General features: G+C 38.8%; 1 protein-coding gene across 1 annotated transcript in view; it reads left to right on the top strand.

Moving 5' to 3' along the window:
• LOC109474790 (mucin-12-like) overlaps positions 1 to 18,322 on the top strand; it is a 93,909-nt gene that overhangs the window by 39,248 nt on the left and 36,339 nt on the right. The window contains exons 14-24 of the mRNA XM_019775150.1: positions 3,698 to 3,795; positions 4,465 to 4,542; positions 4,894 to 4,935; positions 5,365 to 5,439; positions 5,702 to 5,761; positions 10,037 to 10,165; positions 10,511 to 10,562; positions 10,707 to 10,844; positions 12,619 to 12,710; positions 13,259 to 13,371; positions 15,694 to 15,747. Coding sequence (XP_019630709.1) covers positions 3,698 to 3,795; positions 4,465 to 4,542; positions 4,894 to 4,935; positions 5,365 to 5,439; positions 5,702 to 5,761; positions 10,037 to 10,165; positions 10,511 to 10,562; positions 10,707 to 10,844; positions 12,619 to 12,710; positions 13,259 to 13,371; positions 15,694 to 15,747 — 931 coding nt within the window. The remainder of the gene's footprint in view (positions 1 to 3,697; positions 3,796 to 4,464; positions 4,543 to 4,893; positions 4,936 to 5,364; positions 5,440 to 5,701; positions 5,762 to 10,036; positions 10,166 to 10,510; positions 10,563 to 10,706; positions 10,845 to 12,618; positions 12,711 to 13,258; positions 13,372 to 15,693; positions 15,748 to 18,322) is intronic.

The following is an 18,322-nucleotide window of genomic DNA, read 5'->3' as shown; positions in this document are numbered from 1 at the left end:
TAGTTAATGTATCACAGTTAGGTCTAAATGTTTGAACTTCTGCATGATTATACATGTTGTAGATTGAAGATGGGTACAGGTAGTCTTTTCAAGTGTGACAGGATTCTCACAAAGTACCTCGCACACACGAGAGGGGCTATATAACATAAACATTTAAAGCACCAGCCATCTGTCCATTGTTAAAAGCACAATATGTCCCTTATTTCAACTTAAGCTACACGGCTTGTCAAACAGCAACCTTCTCCACCTACATATACACCTAAAAGGAAATGACATCTTTCTATGGACATGTTGTTCAAAGGAAAAGACTGATCAGGATCTTGCTGACAAATGATCTTATTGAACGGAAATGCAAGCAGGCACAGTCTCTTCCGTGGCATTGTTAGTTTTTATGTTGTGTCTTATATCCTGGGGTTAGGGTTAAATCTCCCTGTCATGTCATGTAAGATGTTAGCGTCACCATTCTTTTCTGTTGATGTCATGTGGTAACATCCCTGTGTCAGTTATGTCATAACTTGGACTGAAAGTCTGTCCCATGCATTGGTCTGGTAACATGCTGAGTCATCTTGGCTCTTTTCCACCTAAAAGATCATGCTACTGTTCCATATGCTCTGTATGCATGAAAGATACAAATGATATATCGATGTTCCTTAAAGTTGGAAATTACTACATAGCATAGCTTGTAGAAATAAATTTCTTATGTTTATATCATGTAATCATCACGAAAAAGGTACATGTACAACATACAATGTCAACTACACCTCATCTGTACTTTTGTTATCAAAATGATAAATGTACAAGTTACATGTCCCTTCCAGGCATCAGTGCTCAATGTTCACTTTTCACAATGCATGTTTTATTACACATAACAGGGTTTGTTCTCAAGAATAGACGACCATGTTGGAGAGCGTGTTACCTTCAAGACGGAAGTCAGGTAACCACACATCTTCTCCTCATAATTCTTATCACTCCCCTCATTTGAAGGATTGCCATGATAGTTTTGACAAGAAGATTTTCATTAACTGAAGATTGTACTCAAGTTGACGTCTTATCACCTTGCTACCCACAGCTATCTGGAAATCTACAATGAAAGAGTCAGGGACCTGTTGTGCCATCCTGGTGCCAAGGCAAACACCTACAGTCTCAAGGTGCGGGAACACCCGGAGAAGGGGCCTTATGTACAAGGTAAGAACTGTCATATTCACTAACATCTACAAACTTTCTAAATACACCTCTTACGAGTTGTATATTGTACTGTTGAAAATCTGCACTTAATGGTATACTGAATTTTGACACAATATGTAAAGGATCTTAAGAGCTTCATTTCATATCCATTATGATTGAGAAGGTTACTTTTATCTAAGTAGCTACTGGTATTAACGATTCATAATGTTTAATATCATAATCATTCTAAATCATTGTTTTTTCTGCAGATTTATCAAGACATTTAGTATCAGACTACACCTCATTAGAAAGGCTCATTCAAAGGGGCAATGAAAATAGGTGAGTCAAACTACACATACATTGTACTTTGATGAGCTGATCATGACTTTTCTTGGCAATGCCTCAGGGGTGGAGCCTTTTCCTCTTGATTTTTTTCAGACTATGATACGGTAAGATCTGTTTAACTTATATGATGCATGATGTTTGTGTCTTGTTTGCAGAACAACTGCTGCCACCTACATCCATGACCTCAGCAGCAGATCACATGCAATATTCACCATTTACTTCTCTCAGGTGAGATTTGTGTTTTGTCCCTCACAACTTGATATTTTATATTGTTGGTTGCTTGATATGTACATTGCCCTAACCATCTTCCTGTTATTGTGGAATCAATGACCCAGGCTAAAACCATTCTGATTGTTCTCTGTTGCAGGCCAAATTAGAAGACAATCTTCCACGTGAGATAGTTAGCAAAATTCACCTTGTAGATTTAGCTGGAAGGTAAGTAAGTTTTTTTTTCTCTCTTCAGATATGATTTATAATATGTGAAAAAATGAAGTAAACTGAGCACAAATGCCAAGTAAGTGTCCATTTGTAATAGTTGATTGAGTTACCTATAAATGTGATTTGATACTAAATAAGTCAGTTTTGAGATATGTTTGGTATTCAAATTGGATGCATTTCTTTGTAACCTTGTGATCTAACTGTGTTTTATTCTATCTGCAGTGAAAGGGCTGACCCAAACTACCACAAAGACAGGTTAAAAGAAGGTGCAAATATCAACAGATCTCTGGTAACTCTAGGAACAGTCATTTCTGCGCTCGGTAAGTTCTTACAACAAACCAAGGTAAACTCTCTGTCTTTCCATTATTTCTCAATTTTCTTCTGCTATTTTCACCTTAATTATTGACTCACCTCGAAACTGAAAACTCTGAAACCTGACCCAGTTTTTTTTCATAACATAGCCTCTTTAAATAACTCAAAAGCACATTTTTGTAGCATATGAGACAAGTATGTATGACTAAGCGTTCAATTCTGACATTGTCTGTAACTTGCACACATATCTTAACGATCATTAACTTTTTTTCCACCCTTACTCTTACCTTCACCTGGAGTAACCGACCCATCCTTGTGTTTGTTATTGTCTTCCTCCTTGCCACTCAACTAACCCCCGGACAGCCTACCAACAGGAGAAGGGCGCCACAAGTTCGCCCTGGACATGTGAGACCTCTTCACTTAATTCTCGCGCTCTTTACTGCTGCTGCTCTGCATCTTCGCCTTTTTGTTAAAAACAAGACTTCCTCTGCCCGCAAGCTAATACTGGTAATACCCAGTCTGCACTGTCTGTCACTGATCAGCATCTCTTCAGACATGGCACAAACACATACAGGTGATAAGCCACACTGGGGAAGAAGTAAAACATCTTTAGAAATGTCATAATGATGCTCTTGGAATTGGCAACTGGCATCAACCTACATTGCAGCTACATTCCAAGCAATACTGTGACGTGCTTGCAAGCCATTTTGAACTGCTCTGTCAGTGAAAGATATGAATAATATCGTAGTTATGCTCATTGATTTTGCTTTTTTGCTAATCAGGTGATGGGCAGCATTTGGTGAATTTGTTTACCAGCATGATTATTCATATCATATTTCATGCTATGAAATGATTTAAATTTCTTTTAGTCAGCATCTTTTGAATTGAGGGCTTGGATTCATACCTTTGCACTGCAATGTTACTTCCAAACAAACTGTTATATCCTGTAATGACTGATGTATTTGTGTATTTCCAGCTGAGAACTCCCTCCTGTCTGCCAGTACGGAGAGTTTTGGCAGCATCGGGGATGACCTGGGCTCCTCCCTGGGCAAGGCTGGGAAGAAGATGGCTTTTATCCCCTACAGGGACTCTGTACTGACGTGGCTCCTCAAGGACAGCCTAGGTGGAAACGCAAAGACAATCATGATAGCAGGTCTGTAGTATTGCATGTATATCTTCTGGAAGTTTATGATCCTGAATATTACATGCATGTTTGACTTGACACATACATCTCTTTTCCTAACAGCTCTCAGTGAAAATGAACACTTGTAATCTTTATCAACAATGCATATTTCATAAATGACCTCTTTGCGAAAATTGGCGAATACCATTGGGATGATTTCATTTATATGACTGGTTGCCAACCACCTGTCCTAGATAGAAGAGACATTCTGACTTGTGATTTATTTGAACGTTGAACTGTACTCTTGCCCCACAGCCATCTCCCCTGCCAGCATCTGTTACAGTGAAACCATCAATACCTTAAGATATGCCAGGAGAGCCAAGAGGATCGTCAACAGACCCAAGATCAATGAGGTATAATAATAATAAATGTATTAAGTTTCTTCTTCCTCTATTTTTTAGTTCCTGGGACAAGCCTTATTTTGCATATTGAGGTATATGTACATGTACATGTACATGTATATAGTATTATGACATCAACATTATGACACTCATGAAGTTAGAAGAAATATGTCAACATTCTGACATTACAAAATATTCACCTTCTACCTGATGAAGCTCATTTCTGAATACAGCAGTAGAAATGCACCCATACTGTCCCCCAGTGATGTACATGTGTATATCTTACATTCCATTTATAAGCTGTGGGGATTTATAAGTTGGTGTGATTGATATACATGCACGCTAGTCACATACTTTCCTGTAGTCTGAGCCCTTCTATGGGGATAGAGACAGTAAAACAGTCAGACAAGAGCCTAATCATGTTTGAGCACCACAAGACACCAATTTGCTTACAAGCAGAACAGAAATGCCAAAGGACTTTGAAACATATCCTCAGTTGATACACTTAAACGGAATAGTACCATAGGGAGGGAGCCATTTAGGCTATGTACATGTAGCTATACAACAGGGAAAATAGCATCTGATAGCTGTGTGTGTGATTTGTAGGATGTAGAGTTGTGACTTCTTTTAAAAAGTAGGCCTAATAATCCTTTACAAACATATTGCCTTCCTTTTTCCCAGGATCCAAATGTGCGACTGATCAGGGAACTCAGGGCAGAAATCGGGAGATTAAAGAAACTGCTGCAGAACCACGACATGGTAGGTACTTCTTTATAATGGGAAGAATTGTTCATGTTGCAAGTATTTTTACTGCTTTCTCTGATGCACAGAGCTTGTCGAGTACTATACTGAAAATTCTGTCTTATTTTCTTTTCATTGACCCTGAATTTCTTTGAGTACTCTCATCAATTGTGTTTCAAATAGATTTTGGTTGCTTTTCCCTAATATTTTGGATGAATTCGTCTTTGTATATCTACTTGGTTTACCTGTATACTTCTGACTGTGTCTGTCAGGGATTTTTTTGAATGATAAGTCACATTATTTGATGTTCCTCTCAGTTTTCCTCACCTTTGGTTTTTTTATTTCTCTCTCCTCCCCTTGTGTAAAAAGGCAAGGTTATACCTTATGAATGGACACAACTCGTACAACAAGGTACTTCTATGTGGACCTGCATTTTTCCCTAGAGAAGCATGACAAATACATGTCTCCATGCAGAGTGACATACATGTTGTACTTGTTTTGTATTCAAGCATGTACCCCAACTAACCAGTTCTGCTCTGGGACCCATCATCGGTATGCAGTGAAAAGCATGAAGCCATTTCATTTTTTCATGTTGCTGTGAATGAAATAAATAGCTAATACATGTAGCAGTAACTGTTATTGATACATCTTTATAACTGTTGAATGCCAAACCTCAAGGTGACCCCACTAATACATATCTACTACTACAGCCATCCAAGTCTTATAAACTTTAAGATATTGTTATTTCTTTTAGAAAAATACCATTGGTTAATATTGTGTCTGCTCTGTTGAGTCCTCAGATCTCTCTGATTTGTAACTGGCATGTTTTCCCTGTTACAGAGGAGCTCTACCATGTCTCTGAATGAGGACAGGAACCAGGTCATTACAGAGATGCTAATGAGAAATGAAGAAAAGGTACATTTTTCTGAAAGTCATAATCGCCAGTCCAGGCTGTATGATAGTCTTAGACACTACAAAATAACAGTGACTGTTGTTTGAATATGTTACATGTAACACATAGTGCAATTACAAAACTTAGTAGTCTGTATGTTTGCTCTTAGAGTTATGAATAAAGGTTCCTTGATTTTGGCTTGATTATTATTTAACTCAAAGGGAGTCTTGGCATGTTAGGATATGTCACATTTCATCTTTAACAACCCTGTTGTTCCACCCACAGGTAGAGCAGCTGACAAGAGACTGGTCAGACAAGTGGGATGAGACCCAGACGATAATACAGGTAACACAGTATGTCTCTACTGTACATAATGGTACCCTGGTTACAGGGGGATTCTTGTCTGTTAGGTAGGCAACTTAATCATTAATCTTCCCTATATCAGGTCAGTGACCCCCCTCTCAGGTAGACAGTCTACTCAGGTGGAAGAGTATTTGTAAGAATTTTAATGTTATGGTTGATGGTAGATGTAGTCTACCACAGATTTTATGGTGTTTTCTCCTTTAGGCAGTGGCAATAAATCTTCATATCTTCTTAACACTCAAGTCTTGTCTGTAATGTCAAGGGTCAGTAGAGTGACATGAAAGTAAGCAAACAAATTTTAACCAAACTAAAACGTTGTGCCATGTACCTGCATGACTGTTGCTTGTCAAAAGACACAAAGGATGTTTCAAAATAGGCTAAGTGATCAGTTTACTGTCTCAATTGTTCCAACACAAATATTTTTTTCTAGTACTGATGTCATTCATTTGCTAACAACAATTTCTATGTTTCCTTGCAACCCAGAAAAAAGAGGTTTCTACACCTGTTTTTTATTTAGAAAATGAATGGAAGCATTGAAGCAACAGGCCATTATGTCAGTTGGCAGCTGGTTTGCCTTGGCTTTGATCCATTCTCTATTTTCAAGTACTCATGTGATGTCTGCCAGTCACAATGCTGACACGCCTGGTAGCTGATATGTTTTGCTTAATTTTTCCACACCAAACAAACGGCCCGACAGACCAACTGTCAGGATGTCTGTTTACCAAATACAAAGACATGGAAGTGAGCGGTCTCCCTTATCCAGAGCTGTTTGGACACCAGGTGACGGTGTTGTATCTGCTGTGAAAAGACTGGCCAGGTCAAGCCAGAAGAGGTTAAGTGACTAGTGGTGTAGTGTTCCCAAGGACAGGACACCCTGATCACGTGTGCATGGAGAACCTGGAGAGTTTTCCACTTTTCTTGACAAATTTCACTGCTGTCGTGCAAAAGTGATTGTACTTTTTTCACCAAGTCAGGAAAAAATTGAATCCTTCTAATAAGTTAATTATGAAATATCTTCACCTTTTTCTATGATTGCTGCTTTGTTGTGATTACAGTGAAGTACCATACAAAAAGAAATCACAGTGTTTATACTGTTGGCTTGAAATAACCAGTGAAGAAAGGGTAAGAGCCCTTGAATGTTGATCGGGAAGAGAGTGACCAATTTTTACCCCTGGCCATTACATAAAAACTTCATCGATAAGACCATCTAGAAATCTGTAACAGGTGTTTCCCATTGATGGTTTAGTATTTTTAACCGGAAACGATTTCTTCTCTGACAAAGATGATCCAATTTTGTGATTGTTCAAATTCAATGGTCATGATTATGTACATGTACATCCTGCTTTGATGTTAGCAGATGTTTTCCAAGATTGAAAGATTCCCAGACAAAAAATAACAGCAACTTAATGTAGGGAATAACCAATTACTATTTTTCCCACAATATAGCTGTCTTGCTATTGTGGTCAGTCATTATATAAAACCAGATCCAAACAGCAGTGGTCACATATGTTCAGGGCTTAAATTAAACCTTTGAAACTACTTGAGAGGTTGTCCACCGACCGGCCTTTCTGACCAGCAAACAACGCTATCCCCAAGAACTTATACAGCATCTTCCCTAAAATGTTTTCTTATTCTACTATTTATAGTATGCTAATGAATAGCCCATTCCAAACAGTTAAGAAAGAGCAGTCTAATCTCTCATGCACAAACAAATTGTTTCTTTATCATTTCGGGTCTTATAACGGATTTAAGGATTTGCAGCTTTCCAAATCTGCCCAAGTTTGGACCCCCCGTCACCGCCGGAGTGAAAGGTGTTTTGTCTGGTCTAAAGGACCATCTCTTGTGCAAGCAGTCATGCATTCCTGTGCCTGGTTACCACAGCGACCTTTCATCCCGCCCTGCAAGGTGTGCCTTGTTGACATGTTTTCCAGGTCCTGAGGAGGAGAAGTGGAAGTGGTGCAAACACGTTCTGTTTGTGATGGGTCCTGTGTTAGCTCTCTTTCTCCTTCTCCTTCTCCTGGTGACCTCACTGTGACCTGCTCAGTTTGGACAGCAGAGAAGAGCTTCAATCAGTGTCTTCTAATTAGATAACTCAAAATCAATACATGTCTCTGGGATATCCTATCCAGAAGTGATGATATTAACATCTGATGTCCAAAGCAAAGGCTTCCTGTTGCAAAGTTTTCTCGGTTTGAAAAACATCCTATTTAGATTTTTGAAAAGATAATTAAAACAGATTTGCATGGATTCAAATGGTGCACTGACTTTTTGGCGTTAAAATATCGCAGTAAATTAACACATATCAATCTGTTACTTCATCATATGTAAGTCTGTCAAATTCCAATACTGCACCTGGAACTTTTTCATTTGCTTTTTCCGGCACACTGTGCACTTCTCAGTATTGTGACTACCACAGTGACAAGATCTCAAAGAAGATAATCAGACATGCCAACAGCTCAAGTAAATACTGACAGGTGTACTCTCCACTCCCTTTGTAACCAAGTATTATTGTCCCTATCTGCTTAATAGTTCTCGTTTCCCAACATCGGGAACAATTGGGCCAAGGCTGTCAAAAAAGTTGGGCTTGCAACCAGGTGTCATAGCCTGAAAACCAAGTGGTCCTAAAGAGGCTCAAGTTATTATGATTACATAATGAAACTGTCATGGTTCTAACATTTAATTGACAAACAGTAGAAGCTAAGTACAGAACTATTTTTACTTCTCAGTCCTACCACTTTTTTCAAGACTATTTGTCACCATCTGTTCTGTACACCTGTTTCTTCCTATAGACCTTTACTAAGCATCAAGATATGAAAGGTTTCTATGCAATTGAAAACAGATGGAAGGACCATAGTCCCCCTAACCTTATCTGTGCAAATGTACACATTTAATAACATGGTCCCTGTACATGTACATGTATCACTGCACCAATACAGGAACTGCTTAGCTCAAAATCACCAATAAGAGGGATAATGCATCTTCAGCATTTCCTACTGTTTCTCCTAATCACTTTCAAGTGGGTGAAGGTCCCCCTGGATTTAGTAATTACTGGGTGCTCATAGGGTTTGAGGTGCTACAGATAACAGCTTAGTTCAGGACTGATAAGCTGTAGGTTGCTAAGCAGTGGTAAGTGTATGCTGTTGAGAAAAGCAGGAAAAGCAACTGTTATATTGCGACTTACTGTAGCATGATATTGTAGAGTATTATTGAAATGTATGAAGAAGTAACTTACAGATTGACAGACTTCACACTTCTTGGCATGAATGAGATTTCTTTGCTAAGTAGAGATAAAATTGCAATGTATAAAATTTTCTTTGATGTTATTATCTGCATTATATAATCCACACAGCTAGATTATTAAATGTGTGGTTACTTTTTGGATGACTATCAATTATTAATGTTAATATGTTAATTATTATACACATTATTGTATTTGAAATTTGACATATTTATGCCAGAAGGTTCACTTTTACAACTAAACTATGTGTTTGACAGGTCATCTCTGCATTGTGTTGAGGCTGTTGCATTTGGACAGTTGAAGGAAGGATAGGTTTCAGAAGTCTTAATGTCTTACTGTGGAAGGAAGTGTACAAAGAAATTTCTTCAGAAAGGCGGTTGAAAAACAATCATCTGACCACCTCCAAAGGTTTCAGATGAAATTACCCAGGATTAACAAATGTGAACTTTTTGCTCACTCTACCAGGAGACACGGTTGGGCATCCGCAGACCCAGCAGTGTAGGTGTGATCGTGGAGTCACAACTACCTCACCTGATAGGCATGGATGATGACATGCTGTCCACAGGCATCGTTATCTATCACCTGAAGGTGCGCCCAGCCGACCCCTGCAGCCAGCGTTAGCTTAACTCACTCCGCTAATGTCTGCATGGGTTTTCACACCTCGGACCATTGTCTGGACTCCACTCCCAGATTCCTGCTGAGTGCAATTTGTACAAGTCTTTTGCCTTTACTTGAGATGATTTTCTGTCTTCTACTTGGAAGTGTAAAAAGACACCAAAAGACAATTCAAGCAAAACCGTATTGAACAAAAAGGAAAAGGAAAAATACATCTCCACTTTCCTTCAAATTTATGACTGATGCTGGGTACAAATGTACACCTGAAGACTATAATGGTATCCACAATTGTCTATCTGTGAAAACTGATGCAAAATGTGTATGTTGCTGCTTGTGACTAACTCCTGCTTGCCTGCCTCTGACACACTGCCTGCCTTGTTTTCCTCTGCTTGCTAACTCTTTAGGACAGTAGACTAGGCTTGCGCCGACCCTGCCGCTCCCCTGCGGCTGTGATAGTAGACTCTGAGCTTCCTCATCTTATCGGCATGGCTGACACTCTGCTCAGTACAGGCATTGTCATTTACCGCTTGAAGGTGAGGTGCAGGGAGAGGCATCTAAAAAAAATTGCACGCTCTATATACAATCTTGATCTTTTTCTGCATGCTGCTACTAGCCAATCTTCATACTAGCAATTAAAGTATAATTATGAGCACTACAAGCACTCAAATTATTAATTCATACAAGAAAACACCAGTTTGTCCTCTCCAATTAACAAAATGTTAATTTGTACCAAAGAGACTTTTCCAGTACCTGTAACTGAAATAGACAACATCATTTTTTGTGCAATCTCAAATTTTTCCACGTCAGTTGCTATCAAGCTTGCAAGCTCCAAAATAAAGGTAACTTTATGTTCAATATTTTACCTTTTCTTTTTCTAGGATGGAAAAACTATCATCGGGACAGAAGAAAATGAAGATGAACCAGACATTGGTAAGGCATTTGTTCCTGACTATTTTCATTGAAACCTTTTTAAACTCTGTTCTGCTTAAGATAGATATTTCTGAAAATAAAGTTTGATGAAAGGTAGGAACATGGAATGCAAACTTAAATGTATTCATTTTTTGTTTGCTAAAGTCCTAGATGGCCCGTTCATGGAGAAGGAGCACTGTGTGATCAGGAATGAGAACAACACAGTTTTCCTCCATCCTGTAAACAATGCTGTCTGTGCAGTCAACGGCATGGACATCACCACTCCTATCAGGCTGAAGCAAGGTGGGTGAAACACTTGTAGAAAAACCTATAAGAGATTCATCAGAACAGTCCTTGTCCTACAAATTTGTCGACATGCCCTTAAGGGACAGAACTAATGTTTCACCTTCATTATAGTACGTCTCAGTCTATTGTCTAGTGGAAATGTGACTATGAATTTCAAGTAGAAAATCAATACTTTAGGGTCTCTTGTTTGCCTTTCTTTAAGAAATTCGAACTAGAAAAATCTTGCAGTCTGTTAATTTTGTATCTTCAATGGTGTGAAAAAGGCAGTTTATGGCTCTGTAATTCCTACCTTGTAGCAGAAAAAGGGAGTGGCTGAAATTCTTTCTCACAGTTGATGGTAGGTTACAAAAGGTTCAGCTTTGTCAAAATATGACTGAGTAAGTGAAGGGACTAATCAAGTTATCAGTACATGTCAGTAGTATTTATGACAAGTGCAATAAAGTGCAGGGAAACAAAGTAGTCCTTTGACGGTACAACATGTGGCCTCCACAGGTGCAAGATGAGGTGTGTCTTACCTGTTAAATCTCACTTTCCAAAATTAACTTGTCAAAAGCTCTGACCTTTTGGATTGAAAGCAGGTTACAGTACAGCCAACTCACAGCAGATGGTGTAATAGTTGTGTACTGTAAAACTAATTTCTTGGGGATTTAATGTTAATGTTGTTTTGTATTCAGGTGTTCTTGGGAAAGTACATTCAGGCTATCACCAAAAATAGTACACACACAGGCAGTCACAGCTTATATACTATAGTGGTTACTTGTGCATAAGGACCACCTGGCCACTGTGGCCACTTTTTGGTAGACCCTTAGGTTACATACTTTCCCATTGACGCAGGCATTTCTATCTGCAATGGCCACCTGTCTACTGTGACCATATTCTTCAAGTCCCTTGAGTGGTCACTATAGGCAGGATAGAATGATTGCAATGTGAAAGCCTCGCTAAGACAGCAAATGTTTCCACACAAGAAAAAATTTATGCTTGATCATGTAACTACAACTCAAAAACAGTAATTTGTCCCTTGGATTGTTTAAGACACCATGTATTCTAGTGGTAGAACTTAAAAGACCTCCTTGAAGACTGAGGTGAAACTTTATATTTTTATGTGGTACATAATCTTATGATATTCGTTGTTGGTCTAAGATTTCTGTTTGCAACAAAAATTCTAAATGCTCCCTGTCAAAGGTCAGTGTTTGCTGACTCAGAGATTATATTCTGGTCATACAATTTCAGTCCTGGGTAAAGACAAATCTACTATTGACTGTTTGAACTTGGATGTCCCACTGGGATTTCCACTACAACTTGGGGTACAAGCTGTTTGGAAAATCATTTAGTCATGCCATTTTCTCTCTGAAAGGACCTCCCTCAACTGGGCACACTGTGACACACTGCACCATTATGAAGAGGAAAAAACCCTTTTGTTCCCTGTCTTTGACCAGTTACAACTGTTTGGCCTATTTATGTCAAATGGGGATATTTTGATCTACTGGTAGTGGCTAGGTGACCTATCCATCTAACCTGCTTGTATAGTAACAAAATCCTCCCGCTTGAATGAAGGTCTCTCTTTGATGAGATTGTCCAATAACAAATTAGTCAGTGTCCAGCCACCCAATGAGTATGAACCTCCTTACAAGATAAAAGGCAGCACCAGTGCTGGGTTGAGAGGCCATTGTTGATCAGCTTAGTGGCGCCACCTAGTGAACAGGCTCAAAAGTACAGCACAGACTTCCCTCTTGATTATGAAGTGGACTGACATGCAGTGTTCCCCTTACAGGTGCAGTGATTCTGCTGGGCAAAATGCACATGTTCAGGTTCAACAACCCGTTTGAAGCTGCTCGCCTCAGAAGGGAGAGGAGTACAGGAAGTGTGAGTACTCTATACATCTTGTATCAATCAACATAGGAGATTTATGATGCCTTTGTTACAACCTTAGCTGTATTTGTAATACAAAAATTAGATCCCAATGTTCAACTTAGATGCAGACTGTAGGCATTTAGATAACAAGGAAGATACAAGGCTTTTTTGTCCAAAGTTTTGTTCTTTTATCCTAAAATCACATTGCATTTTCGTGTGTATATGATGTTGTAACTTCTCCATATTTTTCACAGAAGAAAATACTATTTTTGAGTTTTGACTGACAAATTAAGGCACCATTGATATCAATTTGAATGACTGTCACAGTGCAGCTGTAGTATTTACATTGTCCACTAGGGGGCACTGCTGTCTGGTAACAGGTGTACTAGTAGTAGCTTTTGAGTACTTAATATTATAAGCATGACATTACATTGTAAATGGCTCAGAACCATTATCAATTAACATTAACCAACATGTTATTGAAATGCCCTCAATGAATTGAACATGAAAAATGCAAATTATGATGTGTTTATTGGAATCATTGACTTTGTTTCCACCAGATGAATGGAGTCGGCCTGGGTAGCACCATGTCCCTGAACTCAGATGGAGAAGGAGACTCTCCCCCTCCTCTCATCCCCTCACCCATCTCTCCCAAGAGTGTCCTCAGCCTCTCGTAAGTACATCTACATCTACAAAAATTTATATATTATAATATTTGTTTTCTACTCTTGTAGTCATCCTAGTATACATAATCATAATTACAGAAAAGCAGTGTCTATCCTTTAAAATCAAGAAGAATTAGAAAGTTATCCTTCTATCAACTCTTACTTTCTCTCTTTACGTGTAGGAAATATGAGCTCTGCAAGCTTAATGCAAATGCTGCTGAAGGAGATATTCCAAACGATAATGGAGTTCAGTCATTGAGAACTAATCCCTGGCATTCATACCACCGTGCAGTATTCAGTGCACGTTTTAACTACAGGGTGATATTCAACAGTCACATGAATCCAGCTTAAGTCACAAGTGGTTGCCAACTTGAGAGCACCATTAAATGGCTCTTGGAAACCTGCTGAATGTGCGTCTTGTCTGCTTAGTATTCTACCGGCAAACAGCATTACTGATTTTCCTATACTGAGGAATGGGCAGGCCAGCACTAGTGTGGAAGGATCAGAAAGAGCTTTGCACGAAATAACCAATATTCTCTTCAGATAACAGGGAGCTTTCATGGTTAAATGAGAGTAGTTTATAGCAGAGGTTTCTGCTTTCAAGTGGCGTGAGTCATTGCTAATGTGCTTTAGAGTATACTCTCCTGCCGTGGTATTAGTTCAGCAGTGTCGTCTGTCTTTGTAGAGATATGGGCGATGGTGATGAAAAAGGAACATCAGAGTCCAAGAGCCTGCATACATGTACATCTCTGTATAATTGAAGTGATACATGTGCACTCGCCCCATGTATGACTTTTATATATTACATGTAAGGCTAGCAAAAGGATCAGGAATCCCAATAATGGCCTTGTATATGGTCAGAGTAGGATATATTCTACTTAGTTCCACAGAACATGTTTCTATTTCTGTATACATGACTTGTGCGTTACTGCACGATGTAATCCTCAAATGGACTACAGATTCTGAAGGGTTTACATCATCATAACATATAACTTGCACTTGGAGTTGATTTTCAGATGGCCGAGCAGTATGCCTGAGCCGTAATAGATAGTTTGATTAGTTAGCCATTGCCTCATTCACAGGCAAACCAACACCTGACACTGGTAGTATACAGCTGTATTGTAGACACTACATAATGTTGCTACACAGTACATTGTACATTTGTAACTCTGTAATTTCAGAAATTGATTGTAACTGAAAAATTACGCTGGCCAATTTACCTTAAGTCCACAAACCAGAAACATTCCAGACAAGGAAATTAAAGCCAGAGTCTCAAGTTAATTATTCCGGATTTAAAAAGCTGCCAATTCTAATGGTCCAACATCAACAGAGTGGACTCTCATGGACTTTGAAAATGACAGTAGGGATGTTGTCTGTCAGTTACTGAATGATGAATGTGTACTCTGTAGAGGTGAGGATAGCTCTGTTCCTTTCCCCTGCTTATAATTAACTCCATTACATCTCCCCTGGGAGTCTCTTCCTTTGTAATGATACTGATCCTACCCTTTTCTGCAATTATTAACTGCTGATGTCTCAAGGGAAGGGGTAGAAACAAACCAGTCTACCAACTTAGCTACTGGTTCATTTTATATGGCCAGTGTTCTTGTCTGCCATGTTAGATAAGTAAAAAAATAGGAGAAAAGGAAGATTCAGCCACAAGACATGTTTAGCTAACGGCTAATATGTAGAACAAATACCTGTGTATGCATTGTATAAAGTTTGCTGAAGGATTTGAATGGGTTCATTTTAAAGTAATTGTGCTTACTAATGATAGACTGAATGATTTTTAACCTTCCCACTGCATAATGTGCTACAGACTTGCCCTTAGCAGGAAGAAGGTTAACATAAATATCTGAAAATGTTTGCAAAACATGCTACATGTTGTATGCTAAGGCAGTCCATTAAGCATGAACATGCACCAATTAGGTAAATACTCTTGCTACTGTTTTGTCTCCAATTAACCAACTTGGGAAATAATGACAATTATGCCATTAAGCATAGCAATGTGGATCTACAGTTAAAAGGGAAACAGTTAGAATCTGTACAGGCGTCAGTAATTATCCTCTTTTACGACAGTTCGTTTTTACTAATTTGCAGTTTGGGCCCAAAACAAACAAAACAAGCAGCATAAGACAGTTGACTGTTAGACAACAGAAGATTTTGAAATAGCTACAGTTCCAAGTTACATCTTAGCTGAGACACTCACTGTCACATGTTGCCATGGGGTTGTCAGACTTTCAGCTACTCCCTAAGAGACTGTCAGCCTCTATGTACAATGTTCTGTCTGGTACGGGATGGTTCCTGTCTAACCTGGTCCATTTCCCCTTCAGGTGGGAGTGGGAACGCTACCAGAAGGTGGAAGCAGAGAAAGTGGAAGAAGCAAGGTAAGACAAGTTATCATTGTACAGTTGCATACAGGCAATGGCATAGATTATGATATTTTTTTAGTTTTAGACTTTGAAACCTTTGATAGTTCACTTGTCTTATATTTCACTTTATCATAGTCTATGTACACACCTACACATCTTTATTGTACAAAAGTCATTTGGTCCTTAAGGTACAGTCTTATGCCGCTGTACTGGCACAGTACAGGCTCCATTTCACATGTTATTTGGTACCCAGTACATTAAGCAGTAACCCTCTTTGTGACCCAACTTTGGCAAATGGATTGTTTCTTACAATAGGGGATTATATATCATGAGCTGGCTGCCATTGTGCACTTGATAACATGTAATCGTTCATGTCATTGCTTGCATTCAGCTCGCTATTGCTATTAAAAATATGTGTCATGAGCTTAGCATTTATCAATTTGAAATATTGTCATCAACTCCATGTAGGCAGGCAGGCTCCTGTATGTCATAAACTTAGGGACAAATTGGATCCTGGCTCACTGTAATATCTTATTGCACACATTGAGCATACATGTATTAGGCTATATGTGTTGCATGATGGTTTTATATATTTCAATGAAAATTGAACAGAAACTTAAAATCCTTTCCTCCCAGGTCAACTAGAAATCTGTGTGTCTCTATAAGAGGTATTTTCCCAGTGCAGCACCTGAGTTTTAAAGTGTTAGATGAGCCTGAAGGCACTAACGGCCAAATCCTTTACTTGATTGCCAGGTAATTAATTCTCCAGACTCCTTGTTGCCTGCAGTAATTGGCCCCATTACTTACCATCGATCTTTTATCCAACTCACCTCAACTTGGCAAAATGCAATTAGATTGTATTTATAGGAGGATATTTTGAGATAAGTCAACAATGTTGTTTTGTCAAGGAAGAAGACTTGGATAATTCTAGGTCAGATCTCTTGTATTTGCCCGGTGTTCTTGGTATGTTTGGGGAATAAGTGTCAGATGGGAACCACAACCAAAAGATTGCTTTCAAAGGATGAGTTCCACAAAGGTGCATTAACAGCTATTCCTACTCACAAAGAACTAGGAGTCTTGGAGAGGTGAAGTCTATTGGGGTATAGAATTCATGGGAGAATTTGCGTGAAAGCTAATTGAATCATCACTCATTTGAATAACAAAGGTAACAATGCTAACATCACCAACTTTGAAGTCCCTTCCAAGTCTTTGAAGATAAAAGTCATTCAATATGGTCCTGGCTATTAATTTGGTTGTTCATATCGACTCTCATCATTCCGCCAGGTACCTTAAGACTTCAGATATCCAGGACAAGTATTCAAGACATTCTTGAGAAGTCCTTGAGCATGTGGCAGTCTTAGAGCTGAGTTATGAAATTTAAAGTGTCATCTAGATTAAAACAGCTGCATTCCATGTTCTATATGCTACATTAACAGTGGAAAGAAGAGAAATGTGTAGTTTGCGTAACATTGACTGCTTCCAGAGTAGGATCCATAACTACAATATTGACCAACATACTATCATGGACCATTATACCGCCGTTAAAGTTGCTCTAACATTAACAGCATTGTGTCATATCTCAAATTGTTCTCCCAAGTACTAGTACCTTGAACAGATTTTGGTTTTTATCACAATTAAATCTACAATTAAAATCAAAGATGTGTTACCATAATCCATGTGCAAAGTGGGTTTATTACTAGTTTAGGAGTGTCCTGGTCCTGGTGTTATGGCACACCTTTGTTGGGATGACCCAGTAATTAGTGCACCTGTGAGTCATGTGGTGTCTGCTGCTCTCCCTATATGACTGTCATCAGTCTTACACAACAAGACTCAGGGGAACTGGACTGGATATCATACAGCGGATTTGAGTCAATTTTGAGGTGAATTGAACAGGGGTTCCATACTAGTACTAAGGGTCATTGAATTTGGATAAAGTTTTTGGTAAGATTTTCATTTAATTTTTGGTAAAAATCTTCGAGTGTAATGTATGTGTACTTATGATTGCATGACTGTAATTGTCGTAGTTGCAAAAAAATATATTCCAATCCTTTGCACAATGATAGTTTTATATGCATCATAAATTTACATAGTTACTTCATATATTGGAAAGACTACACATGGATTTACATATAGTTACATTTTGATTGAGGTTGTTCAATGTTGCAGGTTAACTGTTGAAAATATGATCCTAATTTTATATTTCCTGATTGCATGTCCAGCCCACGTACATGTATCCCTAGATGAAAAAAGGATCAATAATTCATCCGTGTTGGACAGTATTTATGTAGGACCACATGACGTCACCGCATTGTCAGCCCCACAAATAAATGGGATTGGACAGGCTCATAATTAATTGATCACGGAGGCACCCTGCATTAGGAAGATATGCCTTCCTTTCTCCCCAGTTCACAGATCCTGCCTCTCCCTGCTATTATTCCATGGGAAAGTCGGTCATAATCGAATCCTGTTGCTGGTTTATTGAATTACAGGTTATGTTGAGCTGTGAGAAAAATGGTGTATTTGAACATGGCTGTGTGGGTGTATATATATTGTCTGCACTGCCAGATTTGATTCTGACAGTTGGAAAGCA

The sequence above is a fragment of the Branchiostoma belcheri genome, unplaced genomic scaffold (assembly GCF_001625305.1).
Source record: "Branchiostoma belcheri isolate BF01 breed outbred unplaced genomic scaffold, Haploidv18h27 scaffold32, whole genome shotgun sequence".
NCBI classification, from domain to species: domain Eukaryota; kingdom Metazoa; phylum Chordata; class Leptocardii; order Amphioxiformes; family Branchiostomatidae; genus Branchiostoma; species Branchiostoma belcheri.
Note: the sequence above shows the minus strand (reverse complement) of the source record. Positions and strands in the feature narration are given on the sequence as shown.